This window comes from Nicrophorus vespilloides, unplaced genomic scaffold (genome assembly GCF_001412225.1).
Source record: "Nicrophorus vespilloides isolate i.1.1-1 unplaced genomic scaffold, Nicve_v1.0, whole genome shotgun sequence".
Lineage (NCBI taxonomy): Eukaryota > Metazoa > Arthropoda > Insecta > Coleoptera > Silphidae > Nicrophorus > Nicrophorus vespilloides.
The window spans coordinates 52,021-73,593 of record NW_017097695.1 but is presented as its reverse complement, the minus strand read 5'-3'; the positions used below and the strand labels follow the sequence as shown (position 1 = coordinate 73,593).

Below are 21,573 nucleotides of genomic sequence, written 5' to 3'. Positions count from 1 at the left end.
AAGCTTTTAAATATCTCTATTCAGATTAAACTGCAAAACAAGTTAATAGTTTGTTAATTAACAAAAATCGTCACGAATCCAATAAATAATAATTGCTTTACATAACTTAATCATGACTATGATGTTTACAAATACATCACAAATATTTTGGATGACTATTAAATAATTTAATGCTACTATTTTTAAGGATAGAAAACCATTATAATTGATTACAATGCACCATTGAAAATTATTTTAAATAAATTAAATGTAGTAAATAATTGTATTATTCAAATGTTCGTATACATTTATGTATTCTGACATAAATTATAATTCGCGCAGTATAGAGTGAAACTATTAGATTATTTAAATATTAATAATCATACATTATATATGTACTATTTTTTATATAGAGATCAATACCTGCAACTACATTGTAAACGATCAAATTGCAATATAATTAATCGAAACAGGTAACAAATTTATTGCAATATCAATTACTTTTAACTTCATTTAATAATAATTTATCACATGCATATACGAAACGATTTTTATTAATACATTTAAACTAGTGTGTCACAATGCGGAGAAATTTTTATTTCAACAATAACAAAAAAGCCGACCAACGAAATTTAAAGTAATATTAAAATAAAAATCAATGTCGATAATATCTAATACATTTATTATATAATTTAATGTTATCAAAATCATATTGGCAGTAAAGTACTGTGCTCTAAATAATCCTTGTATCTATTTGAAACTTTGCAATCTTACGTTCTATTCAATATTTAAGGAACGGAACGAAGTTTTTCGTCATTATTTCTTTGGTACAAATTAAGACAAATAAAATTGTATAAATAAATAATAATACATATATACGGCATATTGCGTTAGTAATAACAAATATTTTCTTTATGTCGAAATTACTGAAAAATCATAATCAAACTAGCGTAGAAAAATCACCAACCTACGGTGTGAAATAAGGTTCCCATAGAAAATATGCACAAAGAAAAAAAACGAGAGATGAAATGTAATTACTAAATCATATGATAAACGATTTTAAAATATGAGCAATTAATATTAGAACTATGAACTATGAACTATGAACTATAATTAATAATACATTAATTATACTTAAATTTTTAGTTCAATCGAAACAGGTAATAAATTTATTGCAATAACAATTACTTTTAACTTCATTTAATAATAATTTATCACATGCAAAACGAAACGATTTTTATTAATACCTTTAAATTAGTGTGTCACAATGCGGAGAAATTTTTATTTCAACAATAACAAAAAAGCCGACCAAGGTAATTTAAGGTAATATTAAAATAAAAACCAATGTCGATAATATCTAATATATTTATTATATAATTTAATGTTATCAAAATCATATTGGCAGTAAAGTACTGTGCTCTAAATAATCCTTGTATCTATTTGAAACTTTGCAATCTTACGTTCTATTCAATATTTAAGGAACGGAACGAAGTTTTTCGTCATTATTTCTTTGGTACAAATTAAGACAAATAAAAGTGTATAAATAAATAATAATACATATATACGGCATATTGCGTTAGTAATAACAAATATTTTCTTTATGTCGAAATTACTGAAAAACCATAATCAAACTAGCTTAGAAAAATCACCAACCTACGGTGTGAAATAAGGTTCCCATAGAAAATATGCACAAAGAAAAAAAAAACGAGAGATGAAATGTAATTACTAAATCATATGATAAACGATTTTAAAATATGATCAATTAATATTAGAACTATGAACTATAATTAATAATACATTTATTATACTTAAATTTTTAGTTCAATCGAAACAGGTAATAAATTTATTGCAATAACAATTACTTTTAACTTCATTTAATAATAATTTATCACATGCGAAACGAAACGATTTTTATTAATACCTTTAAACTAGTGTGTCACAATGCGTAGAAATTTTTATTTCAACAATAACAAAAAAGCCGACCAACGAAATTTAAGGTAATATTAAAATAAAAACCAATGTCGATAATATCTAATACATTTATTATATAATTTAATGTTATCAAAATCATATTGGCAGTAAAGTACTGTGCTCCAAATAATCCTTGTATCTATTTGAAACTATGCAATCTTACGTTCTATTCAATATTTAAGGAACGGAACGAAGTTTTTCGTCATTATTTCTTTGGTACAAATTAAGACAAATAAACGATTTTAAAATATGAGCAATTAATATTAGAACTATGAACTTTCTAGAAAAATATCATTTTACTAACAATATTCATTTTGATTTAACACATGTCATTGGAAACTATTATTAATTGGTTTATAAACATCTGGGTACTTATTTGTACACTAAAACATTAAATATTGTTTGCATACAAAAATTACGTGTTCAGAAAATAATGAACGCATATCGCGCATTGAATGACAATTTAGTTGTACGGAAAATTATTTGTTAATTCAAAAAGTTAAAATAACTATTAAGTATGTTCAATCAATTTAATTAACGGGAAGGAACTTCCAGGTAAAGCTGAATGAGGAGTTAACTTTGATAGGACCTCTCAGTGTTTCTGGGTCCTTATTATACTTGCTATTCACTGCAGATTTGCCAACACCGAAGAATGTTACGGTGACTACATTCACCGACGACACTGCACCTGGACCGCAGCCTCACCTGGAGGAACCACATAAAGGAAACAACTGGCACTTCAGGTTAGAAAATTGTACTGGCTACTTGGCTGAAATTCAGACATCTCAATGGAAAACAAGATACTAATTTATAAAGTTATTATGAAACCCATTTGGACATACGGCATTCAATTATGCATCTGCATATAACACTACTATTCATGTGATCCAGAGGTTCTAATCAAAGACGCTGAGATTGGTCATCGGGCTACCGCGGTATATCACACACGATGATATTTATTCCTTCACCGACACCAAACTAGTGATGGAAGAGATAAGTAAACTGAGCATTAATTATCAACACCGAATGGATATACACCCACACCGAGGAGAGTAGATTCGAGTTAATGATAGACATCACCCTTATTAAGAATTGCAACATATGAAGGAGGAATAATAATAGGAGTATACAGGAGGACGAGGTGAAATTGGATTGCCGGGTGATCAGAACAAAGATCAGGAACAACAAGGTTCTTAGTGCTGGAATTATGAGGCTTGATAAATGTTGGAGGGGTAGGAATACGAACAAGGTTGAAATTGGCTAGGAAATGAGAGAGGTGACGAGATTTGAACTTGATTAAATTGAAATCGCCAATAATAAGGACGTGGTCGAAGAGGGAGGCTTTAAAGAATATAGAGTCATCAATGATGGAATTGGGATATATGTAAACAAGAAAAATACAGATCTTGGAGTTGTGCGAGAGAATGCAGGACTTCGTATGCTGGATCATTTATGAAGGGGGGATTGCCTATTTGTTGAGGACGGAAGAATTAAAGTGCCAATCTCTGAAAAAAGGCAGCACATGGGATTTGGTTTCGACAAACAGGAAATAATAATTATTGATTTGGTGTGATCTAAGATGAATGCTATCCATTCACGGCAATTTAGAGGTGCCTGGGCATTGTCCAGGTCAAACATTAGAATATGTAAAAAGTTCCCCGAAAACATACGTGCGTGGAAGTTAACCAAGAATCTCTTCTTTGGCCTATGAATCAGTGCAGCACAGTCCGAATACTTTAGATTATTAAGTTTATTCGTGAATGTGTTGACTATGTGGTCGTGGATAGTCACTACACCGATGATCGTGCTACCACAGGAATCGGATTTGCGGAGTTCCGCTAATTTTTTGTTGATTGGTTTAACTTTGGCCTTTGGAAATCAGCTTCAGGAATTGACTGTGTGATCCTCTGAATTACATGTCGCACATTTCGGCGGTAGTCGCCAAGAGCATCTGTGTGTCGGATGAGTTCCCTGGCACTTATTACATTTAGTATTATTGGGATATTTGTCGGTGACACAAGGCACCCGAGGTGCTTTACACATCTGGGAAGTGTCGGTTTTTGTAGAAGTCTTTCATTTAGCAATTTCTCATATGATACCGTGCCCAGACGGAGCAGTTACGCGAGGATACTAAAAAAATATAGAAAAAGTACTAACTATTTGCTAATAAAATACTGCTATTCAAATACGTCCGTACTCTATCACGTCTCGTACAGAACTTGTATATTTTTAATTATTCAGTTTATTTAATTTTAATATCATTGAATTAATAAATATACAAAAGATATATACGCCGTATATTTTATTTTCTTCAATGAAAACGACGTATTTTGCATTTGCATTTGCGTTTATGTTTTTTTTTTTAATTTTCCATATATCAAATTAAATTAAACTTTATATAAAGTCTTCTGTTTGATCAGCGGGTGGCGATGGCCACAGGCACAACAATTGTAGGGGCGCCAATAGCACAAGTAATAGATAATAGTATTGTTTTCTTGAGGAGAGACACAAGTTAAAAATTTGGCACCTTTAATTTCTTGAGACGGGGTCTCATGTTTGGATCCAACTGATCCAAAACCAACAGACTTTACTTAATCTGTATATCTAATTTATTTGTTTTTTTATTATATAAAGTCAATACACTTACCTACACTATAAAATAAACAAGGTGTTTCGTGAAAATTTCAGAATTTACTAGTCAAGAAAAGTGTGGGAAACCCTATCCGTGATCTAATAGAAAAAAAAAACAACGATGATGATGCATTTTTTTGCATTTTATTCCGGGTTCGACATTTAACCTAAATGAATAATACATTTTAATATGCCAGTAGTGTTGGAAATTATTCCACGTGTCGAAACTTCCTATGCAATATATAATTACCTATAAACTTTAATCTGTCCCTTTGTATATTTTTTTTAGGTAATATGACCTGTACTGATATTAAGGTCAAATAAATTAGCACTAAAAAAATATAATTACACATACAAAAACAGGAAATAGAGAGTGATGGCGAACCTATTACAAGACATTACAAGACATTTTGTGTGACACTGCTGAAATATATCGATCGATATAAGTAATATAAACAAATTTAGTCAAGCGTAAACTCTCTTCAACATAGGTGAATTCTGAACAGTTCCTGGTGTTAGTAGTCATTCTAGTTGCACCTTAGGAAAAGTTATACTTTTTTCTTCTAGCATGGAACACATTATATTCTTTTACATTAGTTTATATGAGAAAAATTTATCCGGAAATTTTGAAACGCATTATGCTCGTTAAGCGAGGTTCTTCTGTATATATATAAATATAATAAAACAATATTTGTTTTGAACAGCTCAAATATAGCCAGACAGAACTAGTTTATATTCTATATATTTAGCAGCGCGTTCATATATAATTTGTATTCATCGGGTATAGCAATGCCAAAAGTGTTGTCTGTAAAAAATTATATTATAAACAAATTTGTAAATAGTTTATATAGAAAGCCCGGTAGTCGAAAGTAAGAGAAAGTCAAACTGTATCCAATAGAGACACACATATCAAACAAACACTACATATGAATGCAGTGTACGTGAACTTATGTTGCCCAATATGCAAATTAGTCAAGGTTAGATATGCCTTTGATAGTAAAGTGGCCACTTCCTATCACACATCTTACACGATTTCACAGAAAACAAAAATAATGTGACATACTCAGTAAACATTCGATCCGCTGTTTCCTGTAATCAAGTGGAAATTAAAAAAAAACATGCGATCTTCAAACGAGACGAAATAATTGAGATAATACAGGAAACGATATCCTCAGATTTAAGGATATTTATTAATTTAATTCAATATTAATGCTTTCTACAATGAAATATCGTTTAATTATTATATAAATATAAAATGATAAAGATTTTCATTACACATAGCCATCAACCAATGTCTTCAACAACTACATTGATTTTTTTTTTTTATCTCTTATTAATTCCAAAATTCATATATTTGCATAATAATATTTATAGACAAAAACAGTAGAACTTAAAATTATTTATTTACATTTTATATTGACTCAATTTTGGACTCTGCTACTAACCATAGAATTTACGTCATTTAATATTATTTATTCCAATCAATAGGTCAATTAAGTAATATAAGTATGTTTACAAATACGTTTTAATTACATAGTTATTTATAAACAAAACTTGCTTATGGATATTACTATTTGAAATTTATTAGAATAATTCATGCGTGCTATATCAGTGACTTCCAACTATTGTGTTACTACGCCTCTAATCTTCTTCTGTTATGAAAATTACATTACATTTATTTTTTTTTGTGCTTCCTTTACACTAGTACCCAACGATACATATAACGAAGATCAATGATCTATGTACCATTTTCAAATACTTGTTTGATAAAATATTCATTTTCAATCAAAACTTATAGCATAAATATAAGGTTATTATAATAATGAACATAGAAGATATTAAACTAATTTTGTACAAAAATAGAGATGATTTTTTACACATGCAAACGTGTTTTTTGTTGTTAATTTACTTAATGGATTTCGTAATTTAATTTAGATAAGATCGCCACTTTATAAATTAATAAGATTCATTTAAAGTCGTAAGTATAGTTTATGTAATGAAACTTTCATTATTTTTAATTGTTATGACCACTTTAATTAGTATACATTTTAAAACTGGAATAGTTTCTTTTATGTTTGTATAATTAAGTAAAACATATTTCGACATTAAAATTAGAATAGTTATTTATTCTATATTTTTTTTAGTGTGATTTTGTTGAAAAATAGTAATATTATCTTTAATGTAATAATTATATTAATACTTATGTACTTAGGAATATCTTATTTATTTTTTACGATATAATAAAATAAATTTAATACTTTTATCGAACCATTTTGAAAGAGTAATATGTTATTCATTTATAATTAACTCTGTACTCTATACATAAATACTACTTACATTTGAGTTATCAGGAAACTCAATAAAAATAGTGATTGTGCAAATGTACTATTCTTGTTATTGTCTATATTGTATTGTAAACAATCAATCAACTATAACAAGTTTCAAATTATATTATTTACACCAACATTAGTAAAACATTAAAGAATGATATACCATTAAATTATTACTAAATATTATACTAGAAATTATTTAATATATGACTGATTACATAGAATATATAGTGAAATCTTAAATCTATCCATATTTTGTTCACAACCAGGCATTATTTTTTCATAAAACTACATTAGAAATCGAGTCTGATAATATTTCAGAAAATTAATATTGGGTGAAGTAAAAAGTTTTGAGCGTTTTTCTCTTTATGTCGACAATGAAATTAACAAAGTTAGAATTTTCGGATTTAGGTCAAATATGTGCCGTTTTTTCTATAACTTTTTTCCAATTTGAAGGCAACTTCATAATTCCACGATTGAAAAACTTCTTGTCCCTATTGGTAAAAAACTTGAACAGCTCATTTTCACAAGCCTCTCTTGAGGCCAGTTTTTACCATCAAGAATATTTTGCAAATGTTTGAAAAAGTTATAATCGCTTGGTGCCAGGTTAATGTCAGATTGGATGATGCATTCGTACATCTAGTTTTAAAAAATAAACTAACAATTTCGAAGCAGTTTAATTCTTGGATTAAGTTTATTTTTTAAAATAAATTATAAAATAAATATAGTGCTTGCTTTTAATGAAATAGGAAGGATACATATGTTTTTAAATGACGAAAGGCTGACGAAATGGGTAAATACATTTAAATCACACGATATTTTTGTCATATAATTAAATATAAAAATATGTTTGTTCTTGTTTTAATGAATAATAGTATTTTTTATATTTGTCAATTACTTCGTAATATATGTACTTAACTATCGACATTTACTTAAAAGCAAAAGTACATTAAAACTGAATGTGGTGGCAATAACTGCGTAATATATAAGAAGCACAGGTTAAACTTAATTACTATTTACTATTACTATTACAAGTATTTGCCAAGTAAAATAAATTGTCGTTTTATTCCTTTCATTCTATAATTTATTTGACAAAGCTACAATTAGAATGGAATCTGCACGACCCACTTTGAATAAATCATAACTGTGCCAAGAATTGATTTACCCCGAAAATATTTCAAAGATACAACGCACAGGGGATCTACAAGGTTAAAAAAATCTATTGAGTTCAAAGTTCCAAAATTTGCCTTATAAATATTTCTCAAAAACAAAACATATAGAATACTATAAAAAATATTAGACAATCAAAGAAAGTAGCAAATTCAATCGAAATTCGTACTTCATCCGTGGAAAGTTGTAGTAGAATTGCAAATGAATCTTCCATAATAAACTCTCAGTTAACAACCGAAACCATAAGAATAAACAAAGTACCGTTTGACTACCCGAATAGTTACAACAACTAAAAAATAAATAAACCAGCAAGAAGAAAGCCTTCTATGCTACGATCAAATTACATAAAACAATAATTTATTTTTTTATTGATTGAACGCCAAGTAGATTGCATTTGATATTTCATATACTGTTTCGAGTGTCGACTGGGAATAAACAATATACAGAAATACCTCGCATAGTCCGGCTTCGATCAATCCGAATTCACTATAGTCCAGTTTGAAGGTTTCAATCTTCATTTCTTGTACACATAACTTATCGATTAACATAACTCTTTTTGTGTGGTTTTAAAGTTCTTGATTAGTCTGAATTCAAACAAGCGGAACGCGAACTATACGCTAAATAATCTCTTAATAATTATCGATATATTAAAATCTCATAAATAACAAATTCTTCAATCACATATGTAAAACGATTGTTATGGTCGCGTGTATTATTTATCTATATATCAACTTCATTATCTCATGTAACATTCAGTATATACACTAGCGCTAAAGGCATGTGATATAATTCTGCGCGAGCGTGGAAGGTCACAGGTTTGTTACCGCATGGCATTGGAACATCACATTTAACCGTGTCAATCGAGAGAAACTGTATTTAAAAGAACATACACAGATTTTGTAAATAACCAATTGCACTATTTTATTGCACTTTGTTTTATTGTATTTTAGTTGTTTTTTTTCTCTCTGTAGGGTAATTGCAATAATTGCACTTTAGATACAATTAATTTCTATGAAATCATTTGCCATGAAAAACAAACACACACACAATCTGACCGTTATTTGTTTGCACTAGATTAAAGTTTGTCTGCTGATAACGAAACGTTTCATTCTATGAACGAAATTTGGTATTAAAAAAAATAGTAATTGAAGTTATTCGATTCAAGTGCAATAATATTCTGATCATAAATATTATTTACTTTAGAACGAAAAGACAGTGATCAATAACATATTACACTATGTAATGTTTTTATGTTGGTATATGCTCATTTGCATTTAGTGTACTTAAGAAGTAAATTTGATCAATGATATTAAATGGAAACTTTCCTGATGGATGTTTAACATTATGAATAATAATAATTATTTACTTAACGCTATTTATTATTTTGATGTCACCAGAACATTAATATGTAGATTCTAGTCTATTTTCGTATCTGCTACTAAACATTGTTATTATATTCTCAACCAGATCGATATAGAGGTCTTTATGTATTTTTCCATTCGATTTTCTGGTTACATACCACAATTGAAAACCATACCCCCAATTTGTAATTAGTATTAACTAGTATATTAGTAATTTATTCTCCACTAATAATTTCGACCTGTTCTCTAAGAATCAGTAAACTTTGTTTCCTATTGCTTCATTTTGGCCAGAAACCTTCTGACGAGATGCAAGGTTAAATATTTGACTGTTGCACAAGTGTTTTTCTTTAGTGTGAATGTGATTCTCCGTTTTTAGAGTCATTCTTGTAGTTTATTGTTTATTGTCCGGATTCACTATAGTCCAGTTTGAAAATTTCAAAACAAACTATATTTTAATTGAGAAAAATAAAAATATATTCTAAAGAAAATATTACATAATGTATAGTCCTCAATTAGTCCGGTTTCTGTATTATTAAATGAAATCGAATTTTATTTATAAGTGTGACTTCAATTACAAACAAGATGTTTTTTTCTCAAAACTAGTTTTCACAATAATTCACATGACAAACAATATTTAAAATCAGCTAAGCATATTTTAATATGAATTATATGGATTGTTATCGATTTACAAAACTGTTTACTTGCAACAATTATAAACCAAATAAAGTATGATATTCAACGTTTTTGGACATGTAGCACTGGATTTTTTTTGCATAGAGCGAAAGTTGTAAATAAAATCTATATTATATATTTTTTCTTAGAAGAGCGACTACAGAAGAAGTTAAAATCATATACTGTAAAACCTCGCTTTACGAGCATTTTGCTTAATGAGCAAAATAAATTGTAAAAAAATGATTCGCTTAACGAGCGATGTTTCGCATAACTAATGACAAGATGAAGAAAAGTGCCTGATTGTGCGCCTGCTACATCATTTTTAAAACTTGTATACACATTATGTGTACAATGGAATCTTGCTTTGCGAGCACCTCGCTTAACGACGTTTCGCATAACGAGTGACGAAGACAAGAAAAGTATCAGATTGTGCACTTACAAAACATAAATGTATTGTGTCCTACCATTATTATAATTATTTTTGTGTGCAAAATTTAATAACACTTGCATGTCTCCGAATAAAATTGTTTCACTATATGAGAAAAAATCCGAACATTTTGGAACGGATTATGCTTGTTAAGCAAGATTCTACTGTACTAGTAACAGTAACTCAATTAGGAAGAAATCTTTACTTTAAGAAACTGCACTATGAAGGTAACATAACCTATCTCAATTGTCTAGTCTACATTGACGTTACGTTGCATATCAAATAATTACTAAAATATGCTAATCAAATGGCAAATTCCTCATTCAGTTTTGTTTCAGTGAAAACCGTGACTAAATTTGTAATTGTTTTAAATACTTCTTGATAACCTATTCAATTGTTCTATTTATGTTTAAGAAGGCCGATTCGCAATATGTCTGTTTATCCAACATAGTTTACTTTATTCCGATAAAAATTAAAGCTATGTTATGTTCAACTATTACTTGTTTTATTTTTTAACCCATATAATATTTAATATGAAATTCAACATTAAATCGTCGCACTCATCGTACTACAGTTTATAACAAAATAGTGTGAAAATTTATTTTCTGAAAGAATTTGTACGCCTGACAGACGACACGCATAATATTAACATATAAATTAAAATCATTGATTCAGCTATGATTGAAAGGTCACATGGAGAATCAATTAATTATCGACATTGTGTTAATATATACATGTAAATAGTATGTAATGGCCTCAGCAATTTATAACATACAAAATAGACAACATTAATAAGTGCTACGTTATGAATAAATAAAGGGCGAGTAATAGCCGAATGGTTAAGTTGCCCTACCCACTATCGCCCTTTGTGAGCAATAGGGCCATCGTTCATCACAGATCAACAGTCAAATGAATGAGGTTCAGCATATGGACCTTCAGTCAAGTCGATGGACAATGTCAGTGTTAAGGATATCAGCAGATTCACAGTCAAAGGAAATAGTGGAATCGCAGAGCATCAATATACTACTTAAGTTAACCTACAAGGTGACAGACAACCAACAAATTAAAATAAAATCATCATAATTCTATACACCGGGAAAGATTATCCATTTAATGTCACGGAAATACTTCTTGTCACTAGCGCATGGTTTGTTTTTTTTAATAACAATTGTAAAAAACATTATTATTATTATATAGTACTATTAGTTAAGAATTAGAACAATTCCCAAGTATGTATTTTTGTTAATGTTTCACTGTAAAGAATTTTTATAAACTTAATATGATAATGTCTCTTTCTCAAATAAAAATATGAATATTTATATAACACAGCTACATATAATACTTATTTCAGAGGTAGATGACCTTATAGGTAATGTATGGCTTCTGCATTAACATCAATTTCCATTAACAATAGAAGTGGAAATAAAATTCTGTTTATATGAAAACTGCTATTGAAAATAGAAAATTATGAATTTTCAAAGAAAACAATTCTTTAAACTGCAAATGCAAGTACTTTTAAAGCCACTTGCTTAAGGATTACTGCGGCTTACATATGGGTTAAAGACCGAAGTCATACAACACGTATGACTTATCGAATATACAGAAATGACACTCGATTAACCGTTTTAGTTTCCAGGTAGACAATTAAATGCATCTAATAATACTTGCATATTTACGGTTATTCGGAACTTAAAACTCACATAACACTTATAGCATTTAAATTTTATTTAATAACGTTTTTTAAATGTAAAAGTTCAATTATATAAAGCTAGGGGGCAAACATACAAATACATTTTATTTTGTTTTGCGTAGCGTTTGTGTAAACATACCATCGGAGATAATAACTAAATATTATGCAAGTGACTATTTTTTATTGTATTTGTACGCCCTTGACTCTCGGTAAATATATTTGGACTCTCGTTCAGTAAAATAAACGTTACGCAATATTTATTTTTTAGCCGCGGAATTTTGTACGAGCCATGAAATGTTTAATTCAATACGAATATATTAAATATTTATGACATATATAATAAAGTATCAATGAAAATTTAAATATGTTTATTTAATTATATTATGTTAAATATATTCCAAGTTCCAATTGGCACACATTTTCAATTTCAAAGACATAAAATATATTTATAAAATAATTAAAAATAAAAATAATGTTTTATTTTCTTGTTTCTTTTTTGTAAACACTTCTTATAAATTAAAATTACAGTGGAACGTTGGTTTACGAGCACTTCGCTTAACGATCATTTCCCTTAATGAATCTAAAACAACAAAAAAGTAGTAAAACTATAAAATAATTATATGTTTTTAATGCATAAGGAACTTCAACTATAAATATTTATTTAGGTTAAAATAATCGCGTAAGTATCATATTCAATTACCCATATTCAATTTTCAAAATGAATCATCAGCAATAGTCATCCATTTATCATTAATAAGTTTTTAGTTACTGGAAATTTAGTTAGATTTATATAAAGATAAATTGTCTTGTCCTGGGATGAAATGTCTCTGGACACTGTGGAATAATTTGTAGTATTGTCGTTATGGAGTCCTAGTGGGTTTTATGGAAGAGCCTAAATTAAAGTCAGTGTAATAATAGTATTTATTTAACACTTAGGTGATGAAGATTCTTAATAAAACTAGAACTAAGACTAGTCTCTTCCTAGGACTAAGACGTGAGTCTCGGGCTAACTAGGACTAACTTAAAATAACAAGTGTCGTCTTATATGTAAGAACAGGTACTAAATACCTAAATACAGAATAATATTCTAAGGGTAGGGGCTAATTTGCCATGTGGGATGTACGTCATAGGCGCCAGCGGGGAAAATTTAGGTAATGTAATTGTAGTGGAGGATGAAGATGAACATCTTTTTTATAAACTACACCATTAAAAACGCAACAGAAGTTGTGCTAGAAGAATAAAATATCATTTAAGAAATTAAAAATGAAGTTATCCAGATGCCTAGATCAATAGGTTTCAAACATGTTAATGAAGACAATGTTAGAAATGTAGAAGATTTAGGAAAACTTGTTAATAACGAAGACAAAGAATATTTTCAGTACAAAAATAAAAGTTTTTGGTGAAAAAATGTTACCAATCAAACCAAAGATTTAAAAAGGTGATTTAGTGAAATCATCCTGATCTAGATTTAGAAAGTTTTTTTTTTGTTAAGCAATCATTGTTAAAGTAATTAATGGAATTATTATATGAAACAGATAAAAATACAATCAACTTTAGACTCATATTTTAAAATGTGATTTCACTTTGTTATAAGTTTATTTAATAAAAAAAACTTTTAATTTTATTAAAAAATAACTATTTTTTCTGTACCATTTTCTAGCCAAAGAATATTTAAATTAATAAAATCACAAATTGAAACAAACAAATGAATGATAATAAACAAGGAGATATGAAAGAGTAAATATTTTAAAAATAGATATTAACTTTTATTAGTACATAATCACGTGATGTTTATATATATATTTGTATGTATATGGGGATTACCCTAAATGCACGTAGCGCGATTCAGTCGAGTGAAGTTTATTTTCGTTCTACTACTTTGAAGAATTTTAATAAATTCGTATATTTTTATTGTTCAATTTGATAAAACTTGTCAAAGTGTGCGCAATCCCATGAGTACGGTATTAATACAGTAATGATTCGTTATTTCTTCTACATAGATTAACGTATATTGAACTATTTGAAATTTATTGCAATTCAACAAATTTATTGCGCCCTTAATATATCAGATTTTTTCCGCGACGAGACTACCATTTAGTCCACATTGATTATTTTCTGATTGTAATTGTACACGCTCATATGGCGGGTATTATTTAGTCCCTATTCATAATTAGCTATGATTATTAATTGTATTTGTTCACATCTTTACCCGAAGGTACTAGACTTGCATAAATGTACACCCATAACCTTTTTTACCACTACCCTAAGAATAGTTCCCCAGACCTAGTGAATAGTTACGAGATCTACGACCCTCGTACCTGAAGCGCACATGTTCATAACGTGCACCCCTGAATATTCTTTTATATTTGATACGTTTTCTTAGTCCTAGTTCTAGCATTAGCTAGACTCTTATTAATTCTAGTATAACTCTTGAACAGCAACCTATTCTTGTAGCAATTGGAAGTTAGATTAATAACTCAGTAATACAAGTGTTAAATAAATCCTACTTTATACACCGACTTCTATGACATTAATCATAAAACCCACTAGGACTCCACACCGACAAAACTACAAATTATTACACAGTGTCCAGAGATATCCCATCCCGATCGACAAGAATATAAATATAATAAGAATGTTAATATTTGTTAGTGTTTTTTTTTTTGAGAACTTACTTATCTACTTTATTAGTGATAAACTGTCCAGAAATTTGTAGTAAAATGAACTTTTCTCATTATTTCTCATATTTCTCTTAACAAGCATAATCCGTTCCATAATTTCCAGATTTTTACTCGTATAGTGAAACAATGTAAAATAGGATAATGCGTTTCATGCCGGAAAAAAATTATAACTCGCTTTTTAATGATTTTGCATTTCATATGGTTTTCCAAGTGTTAATAAAATTTTGTACAAAAAAAAAACACAAAGAACGTCCCAACAAAGTTTGGAAATATGTATGATCATAAACACAACTAGAATGCAACTTTCATGACTATTAACACCAGGGACTGTCTTCCCATTCACATAGGTTGAAGAGAGTGAATCTATTTGTTTATATTTCTTGTATAGATCCGGGGTTTCTTTATACTTTTAATATTTGTTTATATAAAAAAGCGTAATTCTTGATAAATATTAAGCACTGTTTTGGGTGAAATAATTTCAGTTTTAGATTTATACACATTATATAATTTATATACAAAACTATGTATGTATAATCATCATTATATATTGAACTTACTTGTTTTTAATTAATATATTCTAGTATTTTCTTTTTAATAGTTTAAATTTATTTATATTGAAGGAACAATAACATTAAAATATCTATAAAAATAGGTTTTTAAAAACATTTATTTGTTGCTACCTGACTTTACCATTAAATTTTCTCGTATATTTGCTGTTTGTTTTCACACGTTGTTGCTATTGTATTTATAAATAATTAAATACCAATGAAGTTTACTTATTTATGACATAAATATTTTACGCTCAGTGTCATGTCTGTACTGTTATTATGCACTGGTCTTTCTTGGGAAACTGCATATTGCAAATATTAAAATAAATAATTAAATAGTTTCACAGTATTATAAGACATTCAATGTTTCTAATAATATAAGAAATATCCTGCCTATTAATATTTTTTTTTATTTATGTTAGAATCTATTTATTTTGAGAGTTATATTATTATTTAGTTTTTTTTTATTATTATTATCATTTATTTATAGAATATACTTTTTTTGTATTGATATCTGGCCAATAAATTATTATTATTAATAAATATCAAAATTTATAACGTAACTATAATTTATTGTAGTTTAATATTTGAAAATACACTTGAATTTCTAGTTTTACAATAATATCATTTTGTATATTCTTCTTTAATGATATTTAATACAGTAACAAAATTCACCCTGTATATTGCGTCATTTACTTATTAGCACTTGTCATATAAAGAAACGTTTCCACTCCGGTTCAACTAATGACTAGATAGCACAGTGATATTATATAACATGTAATTTGATATTTGTTATTCCACTCATCAAACTAATTTATTCAGCTTTAACCCATTAAAACCCTAGGGATAATTGGGTCATGCATTATGCATCGTTGCAATGAGAATGGTGTATGCAATCGCACTTTAAAGTTAACCCAATGATGGAAATACTGAGCTTTCGTGTGCAAACTTCACGCGGGAGACTGCACTGGGATATAGATTTCCTGGAAGCTAACCTAAATTCCGAAGAACCTTGAACTTGACTTTCGTTTCTCATCATTTCTCGCAACGACATGTCGGCTTCAACCAAAAACAGTAAGCCGTGTATGATTCGTAGGATAAACCTAACGAACATACGCGTTTACGTCATTTCTATTTTAGCATTTTTTTTTATGTAATGAAAATTATCTTTGGATTAAATTAAATAAACATTTTTTTGTTTCCAATACAGTTTTTATCAATTTATTATAAATTAAATTAATTTACGTTGATTTATTAACAAATTAATTTTAAATTATTCAAATGATATGTTCAAATTTATTTTGTTCAAATTAAGTTAATTTTTCAAGAAGAAAAAATATCAATGAACATATTTTAGCACAACTACATTTAATAATGTTGAAAAATATAATTCCTTAATATAAATATTTAAAAAAATCTAATTTAATTCTGGAATATCCGAAGTATAAAGCGAGAATGTTGAGATTACATCATTTGCCGGAAATTATTTTCGTTGTTTTGTCTAGTGTGAGCTAGACCTGTCTGTTAATTGAATACGTAAAATTTTACGATTAAAACCAGTTTTATTAGTGTTTCCAACTAATCAAGCAAACTAATGACTTTAGCTAATTAACAATTACAATTAACATTTTATACGACTGGCAGTTTATTGAAATTCCGATTAAGTAACAATGAACTGTTTGTTTTCTGATCAAACAAAAACAAAAATGCGACTTGTTGTTTTCATTTCGTCATGTAACCTACATATTACCTAAAAAAAAGTTGCATGCAAAGTGCGAAACGTCATTACTTTTTTCTGAAGAAATACTTCTTTTTAATATGACTAAGAACAAAAATTCGTAATATCGTATTCATATTGCAAGCTACAAGAAATTCATAAATAAAACATAAATTCTAAATTTGCCTAAATCGTCTATTTAGGTCAATAACAATTATCATTTATTATAATGTAAACCTCATATTAACTCTTTATATAATTTTTCAGCCTGAAAAAGAAATTTTATTAATTATTATAAACATCGGAAACACTTATTGTAGGTGATAGGAGTAGATTATATAAAACAGACATAATTTGTCTAGGATTAAAAAAGAATGAATGGATCAGTATGTTACTATAAAAATATTTTATGTTTCAATTGGCCAAAATCGTGAATAAGGGATGATTGAAAAAGGATGCTTAAAAAATAGAAATAAAGCAAAATATGTTTTAATCATATTAAAAAAAACTTTATGCACACAAAAAATCAGATATATAAAAATTCTGTTTCATTGTTCATATCGTACAATTTGAATTAAATAATTTATTTGCCATTTTCTCCATTATCTGGAATGAAAGGAAGAATATAAATAAAAGTTGTCATTTCTAAATGAAAAATAAATATAAAGGAGAAAAAAATGCATTATATTACAATAAAAGAAAACATACTGGTTTCAGTTTACAAAAAATTTCGTTAAAGTATAAAACCTTTGCGCTCCTTGCTTTTTTCTTTACCATACTTTTTTTTAGTACATTTTTCTTATTTATCTAAAAAATGACTAGCCTTTTGCAATGTACAAAAACCCAACAATAACAATAAAAAATAGTAAGGTAATTACAATTATTATGCCCGGTTAGATAATATAAATAAATTCAATGATTCTTCTGGTACATTGAACGGTAAAAAATGTATATTTGATACAAAAAGGAAAAAGTAATTGATAAATAAAATTATTCTTCCCATTTTCGTAAGATTCTTTTGAGCGATTTTATTCCCTAGAAGAATCCTATACGCGAAATTAATAATAATAAACATTACACCCAAAATTAATACTAAAAAAGAATCATTATTTTTTCCTTTTAAGCAATTATTTAGCAACTGTTTATACTTAATTTTAGCACATCACAACCACTACCCAAAAAATATATTTTATTTTAATAACAATTTTGGAATCTTGGTAACTCTGGAACGAAAGTTCCTGTTATTGCTAGTGTACTTTAGATTTAATTCCAGGGTATTCCGCGTTGGCAGGACGACTCTTCGGTTTGCGTCTATCACCAGACAGATACGCTTTGTAGAAGAACCGTGCGAAGAGCACGAAGTAACTGAAGTACATCGCCAGGGACAGTTTAATGTTCCTTTCAGAGATGTGACATTTGATGTTGCTTTGCAGCAATTGGCGGGCCCAGAAGTTGACTGCACAACCGACGACCATCTGGAGGAGTTGCAGGGATGTGATCACCATGGCGATTTGGCGCGGAGGACTATAACCCATCGCCCTCAGTGCATAATAAGAGTACATAAGTGAATGCACGCAGTAGTTCATAACAATAAACCATCTCGCACTCGCAGTATATTCCGTGTAGCTGAACCACGAATATAGCAGTACTGTTATGTGATGGTACCAGTGCAGGAAAATCAGCGGCTGCTTTCTTAATATTATGAAAATGGTATCGCCGAGCTCTGGCAATTTGCTGAGGACGAACATCCAAGTCCAGAAACCGGATACCTTATCCATCTCGATGAACGAAGGAATGCACACGGAATTGTATATGCCGTGATGCGTCAGGGTAGTTATGAACTCGGGCAGGGTACGCACTGCGCCCATTATACTGAATGTTGCCAACGCAGTATTCCAGAGACAGAGGACCCCTCGCAATTCGAACCGGGGTCGGTTCTGCATCAGATATTGCCCCCCGAATATCAGCACCATGTATAGCCCTACATAATAGAAACCCAGCGTCCAGTTCTCAGACATCCACGTGCGGGTAGGCTGGTGGCTAAATTCTGATTCGAAATTGAACACATAGGAATAGTTCGGCAGCGTCACTTGAGCGTACTGCATATTGATTACAGAAGAAGACTTCTTCTATTCGCGCACCCACACACACTCACGCACTAGACATAAACTACTCAATAACTTAGCTCTCCTTTGCGAGGATCCAAAGAGGTTCCTTGTCTTTCGTTTGCTTGGGGGGCTCCTCACTTTCGCCGGTTGGTGCGCTTACTTAAATGCGAACAGACGCACTATCCATCACCGAGTTATATCGCTCACGAGCAGAAACCGGCTCCAAACCGCACGCCCTAACCGCCATTCCCCCCGGCGCGTGCGCTTCTTCCTTTTTACTGACTTATAGCTTCGTTCTACACCTTCAATTCATAAAAACATTGCACTATCACCAGGTGGCCAGAATTGTATACCTGCGAATAACAATTTATGCAAACTATATATAGAACAAATCAAAACCAGTATCATATATTTAAAAAAAAATCAACATTTAATATGCATCCAATACTTATACTTTATAGATATAGTTATGCATTTTGTATATTAACAAACGACATCACTAAATTTTAATTAGAATTCAATATCATTATTTCCTTTTTTACGCTTTATTTGCAAAATAAATAAAACTTATCTATGAAACCGAACTGATGATGATTTTTATAATGCATTTTTGATATTTTATATATTTATTTATTTAGTATACTTTTTAAGTTGGATTATAATTTATAATAATATATTATAACAATAAGATTTGCTTTCAAATAACTTTCCTAATATTATTTTGAAATTATCAATAGTAATACATCCAATAAACTACTTGAAATTATAATATAATATTAAATAATATATTATGCAATACACCAGTTATCATAATATCTTATAGATACGTCATTCAGCTCATTTAATAATATGAAATTTAAATAATAGTTACTATTCCTAACGTGTAAATAATAATAAACAATTTCGATTGTGGCACCATCTTTGGATTTTTTATAGATACGGAAAGTTCAAACAAATTTAACCAAGTGTCGCTAATGCATGGATTAACATAGAGGAAAATTATTTAAAGATGAATTTATTTATTAAAAATATTTAATGCATAATTACAAGTAATTATATTTTTATATATCATCTATGTATACCCCTGGGAATACAATATCCGTATGATATAAAAATATTCATTAAAAAAAATCAAGTTTAAAACAAAATAATAATACAAGAAAAGAAAATATAACATTCATATCTATTTCATCTCTATATATTTATAATGAATAATAATAATCGTTGTAATAGTAAAAAAGAGTAATCATTTTCATTTAACAATAATAATAACTATAAAACAAAAAAGTTCAACTGCTGCAAAGGGCTATTGATCATAGGTTTTACTGACTGGTCTTATAATGATTTCATTGTCAATTGAAATAATCAAATATCCATTATGAACCTCTGAATTTTATCGAATAGTTATTATATACTTACTTAATATAAAAGTTGTCACAGAATGGAATAGAAGTAATAGGTAAGGGTAGTTTTTGTAAAAAAAAAATATTGTTAGCTAATTAAATTTATATAGGCATCCAGATATACTGATGTTTTCGAGAATAAAGGCAACAATGTAAAATGCAATTTCTGTGCTAAACAAAAAAGCATCCAATCACATCAGTATCAATATATTCAAGGGTGAGGTTATTGCATAAAATATAACATATGAAAAAGAAATGGCGAACGAGAAAGAAATGTTAGCATTGCTAAAAATTAAATATGAAAATGTCATCAACTCCAAAAGAAAGTTATCAAGTGTTAATAATGGAACTGATTTAATCAATTTGTTGAAACGAAGAGATGCTCTTACGGATGAGGATAAAATTGAGATTGAAAATATACTCCAACCCAAAAAACAAAGAAGTGCTCCATTAACAATAGCTTCCAATAACTACAGGAGAGAAATAAATACTTATCAATGTATGTATTGTTACTTGTATATAATAATACAAAATTAACTGATATTGTTTTAGTATCGAGTGAACCTTCCAGCAATATTCATAAAGCCTATGAGATTATGTGCAATAGACTAGGCAAAAATTGGAAAGACTTTGCTCGGGAACTGAAAGTATCTGAAAGTAAAATTGATGAGCTTGGTGCTTTAAAGCACAATGAAGCTATACAATGGATATTGACAAACCATGAAAACAATTGTGACAAAAAACGCCAAAGACATGAACTGATAAATGCTTTAAGTAATTGCAGAAGAAAAGACTTGAGTAGAGAGGTTGATCTTCTAATGAGCTATTAACAATATTTATATATTTGTAATATTTTGACAGAATATATTTATTTTTTATTTTATT

General features: G+C 28.8%; 2 protein-coding genes across 2 annotated transcripts; one reads left to right on the top strand and one right to left on the bottom strand.

Annotated features, from left to right (window-relative positions):
- Positions 1-17,768: 17,768 nt before the first annotated feature.
- On the bottom strand, positions 17,769-19,552 carry LOC108560748 (elongation of very long chain fatty acids protein 6). The gene has a single exon (XM_017918415.1). The coding sequence runs from the start codon at positions 19,280-19,282 to the stop codon at positions 18,425-18,427; it is 858 nt and encodes a 285-aa protein (XP_017773904.1). The 5' UTR covers positions 19,283-19,552; the 3' UTR covers positions 17,769-18,424.
- A 1,294-nt stretch (positions 19,553-20,846) lies between these two features.
- LOC108560749 (FAS-associated death domain protein-like) lies at positions 20,847-21,571 on the top strand. Its single transcript, XM_017918416.1, has 2 exons — positions 20,847-21,187; positions 21,241-21,571. The coding sequence occupies exons 1-2, from the start codon at positions 20,944-20,946 to the stop codon at positions 21,516-21,518; spliced, it is 522 nt and encodes a 173-aa protein (XP_017773905.1). The 5' UTR covers positions 20,847-20,943; the 3' UTR covers positions 21,519-21,571.
- The last annotated feature ends 2 nt before the right edge of the window (positions 21,572-21,573 follow it).